This window comes from Myotis yumanensis, unplaced genomic scaffold, assembly GCF_028538775.1.
Source record: "Myotis yumanensis isolate MYYU_CA2020_CCGP unplaced genomic scaffold, mMyoYum1.0.hap1 SCAF_14, whole genome shotgun sequence".
Classification (NCBI taxonomy): domain Eukaryota; kingdom Metazoa; phylum Chordata; class Mammalia; order Chiroptera; family Vespertilionidae; genus Myotis; species Myotis yumanensis.
Window position 1 is genome coordinate 2,647,135 of NW_027223765.1, and position 17,500 is coordinate 2,664,634.

A 17,500-nucleotide genomic window follows, 5' to 3' on the forward strand; every position below is an offset into this window, starting at 1 on the left:
GACAGCTTCTATCCACTCTGAGTTGCTTGCCAATCACTAATTTTATTGGGGCTTAAGTTACAAAGCTGCTTAAGTTCTTGACTATCTGCCCCAACCATGTTTCCTATGCACCTCATTCTCTGCACGTGACTCCACAGAGTACACGGTTTACAGTATTACAGCAGAAATGCCTGTACACTCAGAACACAAGTTCACTAACATGACTCCATTATATGAAGCTGTATGGCATGGCTTAGAATGGACAGGCAAGGTACCCTCCCCTACTACCTTCTTACTACTTAGGTCAGTTAAGTCACCACAAACAGAATAGCAAAGGAAAACAAATCCAGACCAACCAGTAACAAAATGGCAAGGTACAACCTACCTACAGTGGAGACGGTGGAGCCAGCCTCATCTAGCACATCCACTGATTCTGCCAATTGGAGCTGGATTTTTGGCACAACAGTAAGAATAGCCAGGACATCCAAAGCAAAGCGCACAGTGTCATTCCTGGACAGGAAGAAGAATTAGTCAAAGAGAAATAGGATACAGCCACAAGAAACAGTTAAAAAAAGAGGGGGAGAGGGAGAGAGAGAGAGAGAGAGAGAGAGAGAATGGATCGGAATCACTACCGTGTGGCTCTGTCCCTAACCATAACATCAAGATGATTTATAAGTCACTGTGACATTACTTGCAAAAAACATGGAGATGGCATTTTCACCTATCAAACTGCTAAGATTGCAAACTAAGGATAATCCCCAATGCTGGTGACAATGTAGACTACTGCTCTCAAACTTTTGTTGGGGGAGAAATTAGGACACTCTTTTTAGAAAATCTGGAAATATGAAACAAATTCTTAAAATGTTCTTAACCTTTGGCCCAGGAATTTCACCTCTTGGAATCTGTCCTAAGGAAATAATCAGACATACAAACAAGTATTTATGTATTCAGAGTCCATTATCACATCATATAAACGAATAAGAAAAGAATTAGAAAGCCTACCTAGACAACAGGAATACATGTATTAGTTATGATACACTCAAATGATGAACTATTCTGCAGGTACTGACAACTGTTTTCAAAGAACTCTTATTAAAGGACAAGGGAAAAGGCTCAAAATTCAACATTAATGAATAGAAAATATTAGATATAAAATCTGACAATACGAAGTACTGGCAAGAAGGTAGAGAAATGAAAACTCCATATACTGCCGATGGGACAAGACAATGATAGGTCATTTTCCAGGCCCTTTGGCAACACGGATAAAGATGAAATGCATACAAAATTGTATACATCATATCCTTTTAGCAAGCATGTCAAACTGGCGGACGGCAGGGTGGGCTGCATGCCTCATTTCACTGGCCACGAGTTTGACATACTTGCTAAAGATTCCAAAAAGAGTTTTATGGTACCACTCATTTGGAAGCAAAAAATAAAAACCCACAACAAACATTAACTGTCCATCAATAGAACAAACTGTAGATAGGAATACAAGAGTTCAAATAAATATTAACACATATAAAACTCAAAAACATGAGAAAAAAATCTGCAAAAGATGCAGAAAATATTGATATAATGTAAAAACATACAAAAGAGGACTAGATTATTGTTCATGTGCACACAAATATGTAGCATAGACACATGGATGGAGAGAGCGCACTCCAAGGTCAGAAGACTGGCCATTCTGGGGAGGCAGGAAATGCAACAGAACTCCGAGAAGCACAGACAGCAACATGCCAACCCTGGGTATGGAGCAGTCATAGCATCTCTATACCTTTCTACATTTTAAAGTATTTCATAAAAAAGATGAATATGATTAAATACTATAACCTCAATTATATACATTTTCATACATTCTAGAAAGACTGAAGAAATTAACAGTGGCTAAAAGTAATTTTCTTCTTTTATGTAAGACTATATATTCTAAGCAAAAACAAATATTTAATTTTGTTTAAAAAAACTTTTAAAGGACATATTCCAAACATATTTATATATTCTTAATAATCCATGTAAGTTTTTACCAGTCCAAAATGTATTTATAACCTTCCTCATTATCTTTTGAGCTTTCATCACCTTTTAAACAAAATTCTCAAAGTAAATATAATAACCTACTTTAATACCCCAAAACAGCTGTTTTCAAAGTGTGGTTGGGGAACCTTTGGGGGTCTGAGACCCTCTCAGAAGGTTCTGTGATATGAAAGCTGTTTTCATAGTAATAGTAAGATGCTGTTTCCTGTCCCACTCTTGGTATCTCACGGAGCTATCCAGGGGCTATGTCATGTGTGATGTCACAAAAGATTAAATATAAAAACAAATATAAGAGATTAGGCCAGACATTTTAAAAACTTGCTAAAATCATTTGGTTTTATTTTGGAAATTTTTCATAAAAAATTCTAACATGCAATGGATTCATATTATTTTTAAATAAATTCATAAATATATTCACATTTTTCTGTTTTAATTTCTAATATGGTAAATATCACCAGATATAACATAAAACAAAAGCTCTTTGGAGTTCTCAATAATTTTTAATATGGGAAAGTGGTCCTAAGATCAGAAGGTATGAAACTGGATGCTCCAAAAGTATCCCCTGGATTTAATATCCTGGGATTTAGCAAACAAACAATACGCACCATAAATAGCCTCTCTGGTCTTTATGGCAATGGATGGATGGGAAAGTCAAGAGCTGTAGCTGGTTTGGCTCAGTGGATAGAGCATCGGCCTGGGAACTGAAGGGTCCCAGGTTCGATTCCAGTCTAGGGCACATGCCTGGGTTGTGGGCTCGATCCCCAGTTGCGGGGGGGGGGGGGGGGGGGGGGGGGGTGCAGGAGGCAGCCAATCAATGATTCTCCCTCTCCCTTCCTCTCTGAAATCAATAAAAATATATTTTTTAAAAGAACCACTATATATAAAAACTTTATTGTATTTTCTCTTCAGACTCCGTCTTTACCAAAATATCGTTTTAATTCCTTTTCCATCCTCATCCTATAAAACCCACCCACCCTCCTGATTCAATCAGCAGTCCTCTCAGAGCTTCATCCTGCTCTGCTGGCTGCTTTTAACTGAACTGTGAAAATCACATCAAAAGCAAAAAATACACTTTCATGTGAAGATAAGAGAAACATTCTATATGACTGTCAAGCAGCAGAGACATCTAAAGTCTAATGCCAAAGAACACTGGACCCCAGTCTCAGACAGGATTTCCACCCTACCTCTGCGCTATCGCCATGTAAATTATGTAACTCTCAGAGTACAGAAGTTGACCCCTGCCTATGTGTAGTATTTATAATCACCAGGACCATAAATATAAATGAATAGTCTGTAAATTAATAAAGGTATCATCATGCTTAATCTAGTTTCTCAGCTTTGAGCCCAAAATTTCAATTCTGTTCACCAAATATTTGTTAAGCATACACTATGTGAAACCAACATCAACCTCAGCAGAAAGCAGAAGCTAATCTCCTTGGAGACCTCCCTCTGGTCCCACCTGGCATAATAGGTCTTCCAATTGCAGGCAATAGAGATAAGCTGCAACAAGAGCTGGACACAAGAAAGTTTGAGGAAGACTTCAGCAGGTTCCCAGTAGAGCTGCGCTGGGCCATATTCTATCAAAAACTCCATCATTTCCACAATCTGTTCATGAGTATACGAACACGCCTATAAGGAGAGAGACATATTAGTAAAGAACTATCATCTGCCTGCTACCTTCTCCAGCGCAGCTCAATGGCCAACAGGTTTTAACAATAAAGCTAAGTAATAATAACTTTCAACTTCTACAATCCTTCCGTCTATAGGCCACATGTGAAAAAATGAATGTTTAACCTTTCATTTATAACTGGACTAATGGTACATTTTGTCCAAAAAGGTAACAGAAGATTCAATTTGTTAGTGCATGCATCTATTTCCCAGCTTAAGAAGAAAAAAAAGCAGCATGTAAAATAATGGGTTTCTTTTCAACTTGTGATTTTTAAAACATGCAAATACTAATCTTCATCCCAAAACATAGCAAGTCCAAAAATGATTGAGAAATGAAGTTATAGATGCACCTTTCAGAAATTTCACATAGAAAGTAGGACATGTACTACTTTTCATAAAAGACCGCCCTTTTACACACACTTCAGTTCATGAGTATCCCAGAGAAGTAGCAACTCACAACTGGGAATAAAATGCATCCTTGAAATCCACCTGCTGCATCCATTTTCAGGTAATCTGCCTCCACAAGGGACAAGCATCATACAGCAATACCCATTCTGCAGACTCCAGTGATGTGAATGTGAGTTTCAGGCCCACAAGTGGTACAGAGCATTAACAGCTCCTTTCAAGTAAGGCCCTCACCTTGTACGGGGGCTGCGGATGCACAAGAATGCCACCCTCAGTCCTCTGAAGTGACTGCTTCACTTGCTCCAATTTAATGGCCAGGTGAGCCTCAAAGTACTTGCGCAAGGCCATGCAGGTATGTTTCCCAGTTTGGCGGCTAGCAAATATTTCATCATCACTCAGAAGTGCACCCTGATCTTCCAAATTTAGAATCTCCAAAGTACTGATCTATTAAGAAAGAAGCAAAAGAATTAGACAAAGGCGGGGGGAGGGGGGAATGGGAGGAGACAACCAATAGGAAGAAAAAAGGGAAAAGATTTCAGTAAACTTTTATGTTCAACGAGACTGCCAATTAACACTGCACATCTTTCCATACATGCTAAGAATGGCCATATGAAAGCAAAACAGTAAACCCATATTGAGAGATTACATAGCCTTCAATCCTGTTTAAAAACATACAGGCACAAAACCTTCTGCTTTTAGAAAGATCGAGATTATTGACTGCAATTCCCCCTGTAAGATTACTAAATTCAAGGCATGTCTGTAATGGCACAGAGTCCTCTAAACACTTAAGAGGAAGAGAAACTTGTGACTGAAGGGAGAAAAACCGATAGCAAACTTCCTCCAGTAAGCCTCCTCTCACTGCAGGGCAGCCAAGACCAGCAGGACCCCTACTTCTTGCAAAGAGAAACCACTGAAGAACCTCACCAAGTTCACCAGTCGACGAAGACCGTCATAGCGGTCAAAGAGCTCCAACACGGCCCGGAAGGAGAAACAGATTGAGAAAAACATGGTAGCATGGCAGCATCCTGAGGCATGAGAACATTCCATTAACCACAGGGTATAGTTCACCACATCAGACAGAACATTGTGGGGATGCATGCAAACCTGAAAAATATAAAAATAAAACCATTTTTAAATTTTGAGTGTAAAAGAACCTTTGCAAAAAGATGAAAAATTCACCAGTGTCAATAGATACAATACAATGATCATTCCTGGTCAAGTCATTCTGAGTTTAAAGCTTAAGTTACAAATGAAATTTTATAACAATCTAGTCCAAACCTGAAAACAACCTACATTTAAGATAACTATTTAAATTCGACTTACACTCACTACCAAATTTTGCAAATATGTCCATCCTTTAATGTTCACAATGCTCTGTTACACAGGTATTAGGATTCCCACTTAACAGATGAGGAAGAGGCTCAGAGAGTAAGGGACTGTCCCAGGGTGTAAAAGCGGCCTAGCCTTCTGCTACTGAAGTCTACAGGTGGAGCAGCCATTCGCTCTCTGGCTCATTCACACACATTCTGTGGGGCAGACAAGGATTTCTAAAGCAGGGATCCTCAAACTACGGCCCGTGGGCCACATGCAAATACAAATATTGTATTTGTTCCCGTTTTGTTTTTTTACTTCAAAATAAGATATGTGCAGTGTGCACAGGAATTTGTTCATAGTTTTTTTTTTAAACTATAGTCCGTCCCTCCAACGGTCTGAGGGACAGTGAACTGGCCCCCTGTTTAAAAAGTTTGAGGACCCCTGTTCTAAAGCATTGCCCAGGTTTGCTTGGTACTTTCTCTCTATCTTAGCCATAATTGCTTTCTATATATGCACACATATTAGGTTACTATTCTTAAAAGACTACATACCCTTGCATAATGTTGATCTCAAGAGGAAAAAACATTAAAATCAAAACATTGCCTTATTAATACACATGCAAAGATGAACAAAGACATAGGCCCAAAAGAATTTACCAACTTCACTCTACCAAAAAAGCCACATCACATGAAATATTAAAAAAATGTTCCAGGTATAGAAATAAGATTCCCCCAGGGGTGTCTGGGGACCCATTACTTTTAAATGTGCGATCTACCGATCTACTTACACCTTTTAATATATATATAATTGATTTCAGAGAGGAAGAGATAGAAACATCAATGATGAGAAAGAATCATCGATCGGCTGCCTCTTCACGCCCCCTACTGGGGACTGAGCCTGCAACCTGGGCATGTGCCCTAACTAGAATCAAACCTACTGGTTTATACTAGTAGGTTGGCGCTCAAACAGTGAACAACACTGGTCAGGCAGCTTACACATTTTTAAAATCAGTAAATAAAAAGTCTGAACTGGAAAAACATAAGAACTAGACTAGGAACCTGTGGAGCCCTGAGAACAACTAAAATGATTTTACTATCTTTACCACAAACTATTTGTTAACACACACAAAGCACCACCTGTTGTTTTTAAAATAAATTTACTAAAAAATGCAAAACAGCCCTAACTGGTTTGGCTCAGTGGATAGAGCGTCGGCCTGTGGACTTAAGGGTCCCAGGTTCGATTCCAGTCAAGGGCATGTACCTTGGTTGCAAGCACATCCCCAGTGGGGGGTGTGCAGGAGGCAGCTGATAGATGTTTCTCTCTCATCGATGTTTCTAACTATCCCTCTCCCTTCCTCTCTGTAAAAAATCAATAAAATATATTTTTTTTTAAATGCAAAATATACCACCACTGAGGGACATCTTAAAAGAGCTTCAAGACTAATCTTAATGCAACAGAAATGGCAAAAACTAAATAAAACCCCAATCCATCTTGCTTCCACCACCCCACCCCACCCATAGATTTAGGGGGGAAAGGGATTTTTCCTAAACAATTTTATATTTTTAGAAATCTTTGTAAAGACATTCAGGCTCCTTGCTTCTTTCACTAAAATTTACTCCAGCCCTGGCAGGTGTGACTCAGTTGGATGGGCATTGTCCTGTGCATTAAAATGTCACTGGTTCGATCCCCGGTCAGGGCACATACAGGAAGCAATCAATGAATGCATAAATAAGTGGAACAATTAGTCACATGTCTCTCTCTCTCTCTGCTCTAACAATAAATTTTTTTTAAATTTACTCCAGAGGGGTGGAGGTGGACTGGGAGAGGTCAATGAGGGGAAGAGGAGACCTATGTAATACTATATGTAATCCTTTAGACAATAATTTTTTTAAAAATTTACTCCGCCCCAACCGGTTTGGTTCAGTGGATAGAGCATCGGCCTGCAGACTGAAGGGTCCCAGGTTCGATTCTGGTCAAGGGCATGTACCTTGGTTGCAGGCACATCCCCAGGAGGGGGTGTGCAGGAGGCAGCTGATGGATGTTTCTCTCTCATCGATGTTTCTAACTCTATCCCTCTCCCTTCCTCTCTGTAAAAAATCAACAAAATATATATTTTTTTAAAAAATTTTACTCCTTTTTTTTTTCTTATCCAAAAGTTTTTCTATAAATATGCTAGGCTGTCCCCCCACCCATCCCATTCCCATATACCTGAATGACTGGACTTACTCTTTCCATGGCATCCTGGTTGTAGGACAGGTAATACAAGCACATGGATACACCAGTTGCAGCCATAGAGGGGCGAGGAATTTCCAGTAATTTCTGTACTCCACCATGTGCAACAAATTCTGTGGCAAACTTGTTATGGAGCAGGAGAGATGCTAGGTGCTAAACAAAGGTGACACATGTTACCATAGAACTATCTAGAACAGCAATTTTCAACCCGTGTGCCACAAGAATTTTTAAGACATGCAATACCTGACTATTTAGCCAGGGACACTGACCTCTTTTCCTTTAAATTACCGAATAAAGAAATGACAACAGCCAACAGAACAGCAGCCATCTGATGTGAATGAATCAAAATTATACCTATTTTTTTTGTCAGATCAGCAAAAAATACATTTTTTTGGTGTGCCACATAATTTCATTAATTAGTTTATGAGTGCCATGAGATGAAAAAGACTGAAAATCTCTGATCTAGAAAAATCACATGATCAATTCCAAAATATTAAATTAAGCTGCTAAATACAGGGAATCCTCTTAACAGAAATAAAACAAATAGTGCTTATGAAAAACAAATTTAAAAAACACTCTAAGATTCCATTTTTGTCTTGTCATTTCATTTACACTGATCCTAAATATATTCTCCAAAGAACAATCTTCAGCAAATTATCAAAACTAGTAAATTTTTAGAACTAACCAAAATGCATTTTAAATACACTTTTAAAGTTTATCTTAACTTTTGTTAACTCCCTATTCAATTCCCACTAGCCTCTCTGGGTAGACCCTATCTTCTCGGCAATTGTAAGGGCAGGGAGTGCAATGCAAGCAGCAGGCTGCTTAATGGCTCTGAGTCCAGGCCGATGAGGAGGGGCCTTGGAAGAGCTAGAGCACCCTCTCCCGTTTCTCACTCCAACATGTCTTCTGGGTGGTGACACAGGCACAAGAAACAGATAAAACAACACAGATTTACAATTACATGAATTGTTACCTGTGCAGATCTCCCCAAAGTCAGTAGCAAAAACAACAGATATGTGCCCTGTTCAGAAGTTCTCCCAACACCCAGACTCAGACTTATAGTATTCAAATCCCTTCCTCTATACTCATTTTTTTGTGTTACACAAACCTCTACCACACTCCCACCTCAAAAAGCAGCCATACCAGGTATTGTTCCCCTCTAACACTTAGGCCACTGCGTGTGGTTTTTCTCAGGTCACTACCACAAAGAGGCACCTGGTAAGAGTCATCTCTTCTACCTAAACAAGAACTTTTTGTTTGTTCTTATTTTGATATTTCTGGCAAGAGAAAGCCCTGAGCAATAAAAACCCAAAGATGCTATTGATTTTTGTTTATATACCAAAACACACAGGCACATCCATGTCGATAAAATGTTCAGTCACCAAATATCGGTAAGAACTTTACCTTGAGTGCCTCAAACGTCAGCAGAACGTCGTTCGTCTGCTTCAGGTCAATATAGAACATCATCAACTCCCGGGACCCAAGCTGCATGAATATGGGGAGTAACTGAAATGAAGACCAAGAACAAGTCTTAACATTTGGTTTTATTTCCACCTATTTCCTCTTCCATCTTGAGGTTAGAAGAAATAAGGCACTTCTTCCCTCCCTCCTTTATGAAGATAAACATACCAGCACACTTTGATCAAACAGGCCTCATCAGAAGTAACCTGTATAACAGTTTGCCAGTTTGGGGCAAAGACTTTTTTGTATTAGAGTAAAAACACATCATTGTAGAAATGTTACTATAAAATATCACAGAAATAAGCACAGTAACTCCAAAGGGGGAACATACTATTTCCAATAAGCTTACCTCCTGGTATTCTCCTAGAGGAGTCAAATACTGGAGAATAAGTCGCTGTTCAATAGCAGGAGTCATAGGATAAAGGGTGTAATTGGTGCCAATCACCCACGGGGACATTTCTGACCAGCTGCTATTAGACAGCTCAACAAACATGCGATCTGGTTCCGATGATGAGAAACCCAATTTCTGTTTGGCTTTCCGAAAGCTCTCTCTGTCACCCTGCTTCGCTGACTTGTTTTTCCTCAGTCCTCCTTCCTCAGGTTTTGTTGCCGAGTTCATTCTGCTACTGGTCTTGTGGCCTGAATCAAGATGAAAGGAGATCTCCATGTCTCCAGAGGCTTCCTCTTGCTCACCATCCACTACATCTACGGCCATGTCGCCATAGTCCATATCCACCGCTTCTTCATCCAGAGGCAAAAGGGGTTCAGAGGAGAGCTTTCGGGGGCTGGGACGCTTGCTTTCTTGCCGCAAAGCCATTTCCTGAAGCTGTAGCTCCCGAAGTCTTCGAAGCACAATTGCTACCTATCAATAGATATTGGAATAAACGGGATTGTCTCTTCTGCATCATAATTTAAATGATTCTCAACAAATATTTATTCTCACTTACAGAGAACTAGATACTGATGCATTTATCCCAATGCCTGGCAAGAGTAAAGATTTAATAAATATGTTGACTTTATTCCTACAGTTTGATAAAATAAGCAACAGCTAACAGTCTAATTCCCCATAAAATTTCCCAGAGAACTCAAACCACAAGACCTGCACATAAACTACATCATTCACAACTGACCTCTCAGGATCAAGATGAACTGAATGGACCAACACACCTAAAAGAGGCAGACACTAAGATATACAGTATTTACAATCTTTTAAGTGTCTTTGAAAAGTAAATGTGGTTTCTCAAACTTGTATCTGTTATAAGTTATAGAAATGGCCATCTACATTATATGTGGTTACATAATCTGTTTTTCAAGTTCATCATTTATTTTTTATTTTTACTTTTAAGTATTTATTTTTGGAGCCAATCCTAAAATGTGGTATTGTGCTTAGTTTTAAAAAGAGAGAGGGCCCTAGTCGGTTTGGCTCTGTGGATAGAGCACTGGCCTGCGGAATGAAGGGTCCTGGGTTCGATTCCGGTCAAGGGCACATGCCCAGGCTGTGGGCTCGATTAGGAGGCAGCCGATCAATGATTCTCTCTCATCATTGATGTTTCTATCTCTCTCTCCCTCTCCCTTCTTCTCTGAAATCAATAAAAAAAATATCTTAAAAAAAGAGAGAACCTTAGCCAGTTTGGCTCAGTGGATAGAGCATCGGCCTGCGGACTGAAGGGTCGTGGGTTTGATTCTGGCCAAGGGCATATGCCTGGGTTGCGGGCTCAATCCCCAATAGGGGGTGTGCAGGAGGCAGCTGATCAATGATTCTCTCTCATCATTGATGTTTCTGTCTCTCTCTCTCCCTCTCCCTTCCCCTCTGAAATCAATAAAAATATGTTAAAAAAAAAAAAGAGGGATTATGCCAGCAGTTTAGTTTGAACTTCATTTAAAAAAATAATAATGGATGAATATGTAATAAAATAAGTACAGTAAAATATTCACAATTTAAGTGGTATGTATACATCTGTTCACTGTAAAATTCTTTCAATCTTTCAATTTCGTCCTATGTTTTAAAATTTTCATAACCCACTGTTAGGGAGGAAAGGAAATGGTACTATTTTTTATTTGGTATATTAACTATCATGATCCTTGACAAGATGAAAAACAGCATTTCCAAGTTTAAAAAAAAGTAAAATCAAAACTCTTATGAAAAGTAATCGGAAAATACTGAAATTACAGGTACACTCCAGTATAAGGTAATAAGATCTACCTATTCAAGTTTAAGTAGCAAGAAAAAACTTGATTATTCTCCCATCTTATACAAAAATTCATTTTAATATAGTCCTTACCAGCTGTGAATTTTCATCCCTATAGTTGGCAGCAATGTCCTGATTTTCCATAGCACCTCCTAATAGTCCAGTAGAATACGTCCTCAATGGCTGATCAGCCTCTCGGGCCCATTTAAAAAGATTTTCGACAATTCCTTCCTATAATAAGGAAATGAAAAAGTACAATTCAGAAAAAAACTATTTCCTTTTCTTTTTTTTAAAATATATTTTTATTGATTTCAGAGAGGAAGGGAGAGAGATGAAAACATCAACGATGAAAGAGAATCATTGATCAGCTGCACACCCCACACTGGGGATCAACACTGCGGAAAAAAACTATTTTCATAATTAAAGATACAAGAAAGATCTCAGTCTTATGAAAAAAAATTAATATTTTCATGTTGGTCATAAAATTTTAAAATGCAAATAAACTAAGTGTCTAATAGTAGATGGTTTCAGTTAAATATCTATGCACCTGTGAAATACAATCCTATTTAGATGTTAAAACTCAAGCTAAAAATCAACAGCCACATAATACAGACCTACTTCAGATGTTAAGACCACAAAGGTTCCATGACCAAGTGGGGAGCAATAAAATTTTTACATCCCTCTTGAAGTTTACAATGCACATTTAACATTATTCATGCTGAGAAGTCCTGCCCAGCAGGCATAGCTCAGTGGTTGAGCTTCGACCTATGAACCAGGAAGTCACGGTTCGATTCCTGGTCAGGGCACATGCCCGGGTTGTGGGCTCAATCCCCAGTAAGGGACATGCGGACACAGCTGATCAATGATTATCTCTCATTATTGATGTTTCTATCACTCTCCCTCTCCCTTCCTCTCTTTGAAATTAATAAAAATATATATTTTTAAAAAGAAATAAAGATGGGAGTGAAGATAAATAAAATAGTGAATACAGAAAATGAATGAAACCAAAAGTTCTTTGAAAAGACCCATAAAATTGACAAATCTTTAGTTAGACTGACCAAGAAAAAGAGAGAAGACTCAAATTATTGGAATCAAAAATAAAAGATGAGCCCTAGCTGGTTTGGCTCAGTGGACAGAGCATCAGCCTGCGGACTGAAGGGTCCTGGGTTCAATTCTGGTCAAGGGCACATGCCCGGGTTGCAGGCTGGATCCCCAGTAGGGGGCGTGCAGAAGGCAGCTGATAAATGATTCTCTCTCATCATTGATGTTTCTATCTCTCTCCCTCTTCCTTCCTCTCTAAAATCAATAAAAATATATTAAAAATAATAAAAAAATAAAAGATGAGACATTACCATCAATTTTACAGAAATAAAAGGAATAAGAAAATACTATGAAATCACATTAAAATATTTTGACAAGGATATAAAATTTTTTTTTTGTCTCCTGCAGTGTTAGCTAATTGAAGATCTTAATATACAATACTGCAAATTACAGCAATAATTACGATGTTATTCTCTGAAATACTTTTTGTGGCACCCAAGCAGCAAGTACTCATTAAAATAATTACTTTTTAAATTTTTCTTGCCTGGCCAGTGTAACAGGGGTTGAGTGTCGACCTATGAATCAGGAGGTGACTGACTGTCTGTTTGATTCCCAGTCAGAGCACATGCCCAGGTTGCAGGCTCAATCCCCCGTAGAGGGTATACAGGAGGCAGCCAATCAGTGATTCTCTCTCATCATTGATGTTTTTATCTTTCTCCCTCTCCCTTCCTCTCTGAAATCAATAAAATATATGTTAAAGGAAAAAATAAATAACTTTTCCTTACTATATTGATTTCTTCCATTTCTTTAACATATATTACTATTATAATAAGAAAAAACTGTAACAATTATTTTAACAAAGGCAAATCAACCTATCACTACTCAATTACAAAGTAAGGTGATATTTCTTTTTCATAAATACCTTTTCTTGAAAAACAACAGCCGTTTCCAGCCCTGGCATGATATCCAGTAGAAGTCTGCAAGCTGCAGTATTTAAAGGGGGCTCTCGGCTTGTCATCACATATGCATTCACCAGCTGTAAAGAAAAGAAGCAATAGTTTTTATTTTTTATAGTCCTCACACAAGGATATGTTTATTGATTTTAGAGAGAGGAAGGAGGAACGGGAGGAAGGAAGAGAGGGAGGGAAAGAGAGACAGAGAGAGAAATATACGAAAGAGAACAATCAATGTTGCCTCCCGTACGAGCCCTGTCCGGGGATGGAGCCCACAATCTAGGTATGTGCCCTGACTGGGAACTGAACCCACAACCTTTGGTGCATGGGATGACACTCCAACCAACCAAGCTACCTGTCCAGGACAGGAAAGGAATATGTTTTGTCTAAAATTCAACCCAGTCAAATTAATAAAGCCTAACAAATCCTTAATATACTCTTATCGCTTGCCTACAAGGTATTAAAGAAGACCGTACCTAACAATTACTAATTAAACCTTTAATTATTATTTTTAAATATGTGTTTATTGATTTTTATTTAATATATTTTTATTAATTTCAGAGAGGAAGGAAAAGGGATAGAGAGATAGAAACATCGATGAGAGAAAAATATCATCCATTAGCCTCCTGCATGCCCCCTACTGGGGATCGAGTCCATAACCCGGGCATGTGCCCTGACTGGGAATGAAACCTTGACCTCCTGGTTCATAGTTCGAAGCTTAGCCACTGAGCTGCTCCAGCTGGCTGTCTCCAATTGGGGCCAGAGATGGAACCCAGGTATGACGAGCCACACTGGCTAGGCAAACCTTTAATTACTATAGTTATGAACCCACTGAGCCATGACATCATATGTAATCTCTTCTGGAGCTTTACAATCAAATTCCCCCAAAACAACTCAGTAACCATAGGGGCTACTGAAGTAACCAAGTGAGAGATGGTAGTGGCTAAACCTAGGTCTGGCAATAAGGGCAGAAAGAAGTGGAGAAACTTGTGAAGGCTAAGGAGGAGGAATGATAAGACCACTGAATTAGAGAGTTTGGAGGAATAAAAGGTAACTTCTAGCTGGCTAGACAAGGACACATTACTGAGCTAGAGAACAAGAGAAACAGATTGTGAACCAAACAATTAGACACGTGGAATTCAAGGTGTCCGTGGGGGATATCCAAGTGGGACTGTCTAGAAAGCAGCTGGAAGTGATCTGAAGCTGAGAAGATACACTGATAATAGAGAAATAAATTGGGAAGTTAATACAATCTCTATACATAAAAGCCCAGCAACCATTAGGGCAGAAGACTGGAATGACCAGAATGACCGGTTGCTATGACGTGCACTGACCACCAGGGGGCAGATGCTCAACACAGGAGCTGCCCCCTGGTGGTCAGTGTGCTCCCACAGCGGGAGCGCCACTCAGCCAGAAGCCTCTCCCACCTCTGTGGCAGCGCTAAGGAGCGGTAAGGCAGGAGCAGGCGGGCAGTTAGGAGCGAGGGGTCCCAGGTTGCAAGAGGGCACAGGCCAGGCTGAAGGACCTCCCCCACCCCACCCTGTGCACAAATGTTGTGCATCGGGCCTCTAGTATAGATAATAATAGCTAATACTTACTGAGCTCTCATGAACCAAGTTCTGTGCTAAATACTTTTCATGCTTAATTTCATTCAAGGATTATAAAAACCTTTTATGGTAAGAACTATCAACCCCTATCTTACAGATCAGGAAAATAAAGCCTGGAGAAGCTTAAGTTGCCTAAAGATCAGTCAATGATGGAGATGCATTAAACTCAAAACATGGATCCTCCCCACCGGACAAAGCCCATGTTCTCAAGCATCATGACATTCTGCCTCCAAAAACAGCCATAGTTACTGGACAATGACTATGTCTAGGAGCTGTGAGGGAGATGTGTATGTGTGTATTTCCCCTCTCATTTACTCCTCAACAGTCCTGAGTTAGAGAAGGCACCTTTCTCTCCATCGACATTCCCAATGAACACAATGCAGTGTCAATGCAGAATCATGCCGCATACATCACTCTTATTTTTCTATTGAGGAACCCAAGAGGACTCCTATATTCCCAAACTCAAAATCATCTTGTCCAAAAATAAACACAGGTGCCTTGGGAGCTCTCACCAATATTCAACTGAACAAAGTACACACCTTGAGAAAATACCTGGGACTTTGCTAAGGATGAGGCCATGATTACTCTCATTTCACCAAATTAAAAACCTATCCACTCTATTCCCAACTTTGTCAAGGCCTCAGGAGAAAGTAAACTATTTAGAAAAACAACAATAACGTACAGCATCTACTGATGATAATCTGGAGAAAAGTAAGAAGCAAACCTACCGCATTCATGAAATCATCATTCTTGAAGAGTATTCTCAGCAGATGGCCCAGCATACACTCTGGATCAGCTCGACCTACCAAAAGAGGGGGAACAAAGGAATAAGTAAGCCATCCCCGTCAAGCAACTTAGACCTCTGTAATGGCACCCTGGTTGTTATAAATACTATTAAAATACCAAACAAAAAGAAATAGAAACAAGAAAAGATTATTTGATAAATTAGATTTCTTAAAAGTGACAATATAAAAACTCACCGTCCCATCTCCCAGGCTATTGCCTACATAGCAATGCTGAATGAAATGAGCACTAGACCAAGGCCAGCAATGTGAAGTGTATACAAGATGTACAAATGTATACAAAATATATATATAAGAATCAGAAAGGAACCTACAACAAGAAAACCCCTGACTTCCCAGCCTCAGAAAGGTAGCAACACTTCTTTTGATGGGTGGCCTGGGACAGACAGGCTTCAAGTCCAGTCCCCCTTTCAACTACAAGGCCAACAGCAGCAGGGATGTGTCCTCAAAACTGCAGACATCCCGGGCTGGGGGGGTGGGGGGGTGGGAATCACCTTAACAATCACCAACTCTAAAGATGCTGTAACCTTGGCTTTGAATTCTGAGCCCCTGGGGAAAGAAAGGAGACAAAGAACCTAAAATCTACTCAACACACAGCCTAAAAGTAAAATAATCGGTTAACGGTTGGGAGAGGTTTGTTTTTAAAACAGATACTATCTATCTTTAGTTTTCTTTTCAAAACATTAGAGTGAAAAATTTAGTCAAAGGATGAAAAAAGATGTAAGTTGCTGATATGAAGTTTTTCCCAAGCTGTAATTAGTATCCCAAAGTAATTCACAAAAAAGAAAAGTTAGAGACTAGTATCATAAAAACAAATGAGGACCTCAGATTACCAACTTTCTATGTTTAGAAATGATGGAACTAAGACCATTATATTTATTAATAGAAATTATGGTTAATGACAAATATTGCTTAACATGAGAGATAGGGAGGAAAAAATTGTCTTTACATTTCTACTGAAAAAAAAACGTATCTTTCTGTCTCTCCCTTCTACCTCATTACCATTTCATCCTTTCTAAGGCATTATCACTAAGCATGATTATCTCTCTTTTTAGTTCTTTTCATAATGCCATACATTAACTAAAATTCTTATTTCACATTCATTTTTATATTTCATACTCCGATTGCCTTACTAAAAATGTGGGTTAAACAGGTAAATAAGTCCCCTGAAGTCACAAGTGGGGATGCCTAGGACAGGGCAGCAGGGAACACCCATAAACAACTGGACACTCAATGTGAAATGCCTGACTTACTTACATTTGAGAACAAATGTCTAAGAAATAGAAATAAACCCTGCAACGTTCAGGTGGATATATAATGTTCTTACTTTTGTAACTCCCATTCATTTTCACTATCTCTCCATATTGTAAATTTCAGACTCTTCTCTCCACAAAGGTCTGGCTCTTGAGAGAAAGTTTAGTGTAGTGTAGGCCCCTACAAGACTTAAGCTTTGCCCACTGGTCATCTGCCTTAGAGAGAACATGAAATAGCGTCTCAAGTTCCATATAGCAAATCGAATTCCATGCCAAAGCAGGCTTCGTTGTCATGACTCTAATTAAATCAGCCCAAAATAAAACCAAATTGTGTCAGGGCATATTGTAGCTGTCCAAACACTAGGGCAGACATCAAGAAGGCTGTTTATTATTCAAGGCTCCAAGTATCAACTTCATAACGAAAGCAAGGCGCTGAATGCGTTCTCAGCTCCGTTCACCATCAGTAAAGAAACGTTAGCATTGTTAAAGAGGTAAAGGCACAGACACCTTTGGGTTTAAAAGTCAGAAAGAGAAAACAGTTTTCTCTTTTTAAGTCTTTGTAAT

General features: G+C 39.1%; 1 protein-coding gene across 2 annotated transcripts in view; it reads right to left on the minus strand.

Annotated features, from left to right (window-relative positions):
* Window positions 1-17,500, minus strand: part of DCAF1 (DDB1 and CUL4 associated factor 1) — a 49,109-nt gene that overhangs the window by 18,006 nt on the left and 13,603 nt on the right. For both annotated transcript variants that reach the window (XM_070391355.1, XM_070391356.1), the window contains exons 4-13: window positions 15,609-15,682; window positions 13,243-13,356; window positions 11,373-11,510; window positions 9,440-9,952; window positions 9,034-9,135; window positions 7,621-7,779; window positions 5,005-5,184; window positions 4,315-4,524; window positions 3,467-3,636; window positions 365-489 (exon numbers count right to left, since the gene is read on the minus strand). In XM_070391355.1, coding sequence (XP_070247456.1) covers window positions 365-489; window positions 3,467-3,636; window positions 4,315-4,524; window positions 5,005-5,184; window positions 7,621-7,779; window positions 9,034-9,135; window positions 9,440-9,952; window positions 11,373-11,510; window positions 13,243-13,356; window positions 15,609-15,682 — 1,785 coding nt within the window. The remainder of the gene's footprint in view (window positions 1-364; window positions 490-3,466; window positions 3,637-4,314; window positions 4,525-5,004; window positions 5,185-7,620; window positions 7,780-9,033; window positions 9,136-9,439; window positions 9,953-11,372; window positions 11,511-13,242; window positions 13,357-15,608; window positions 15,683-17,500) is intronic.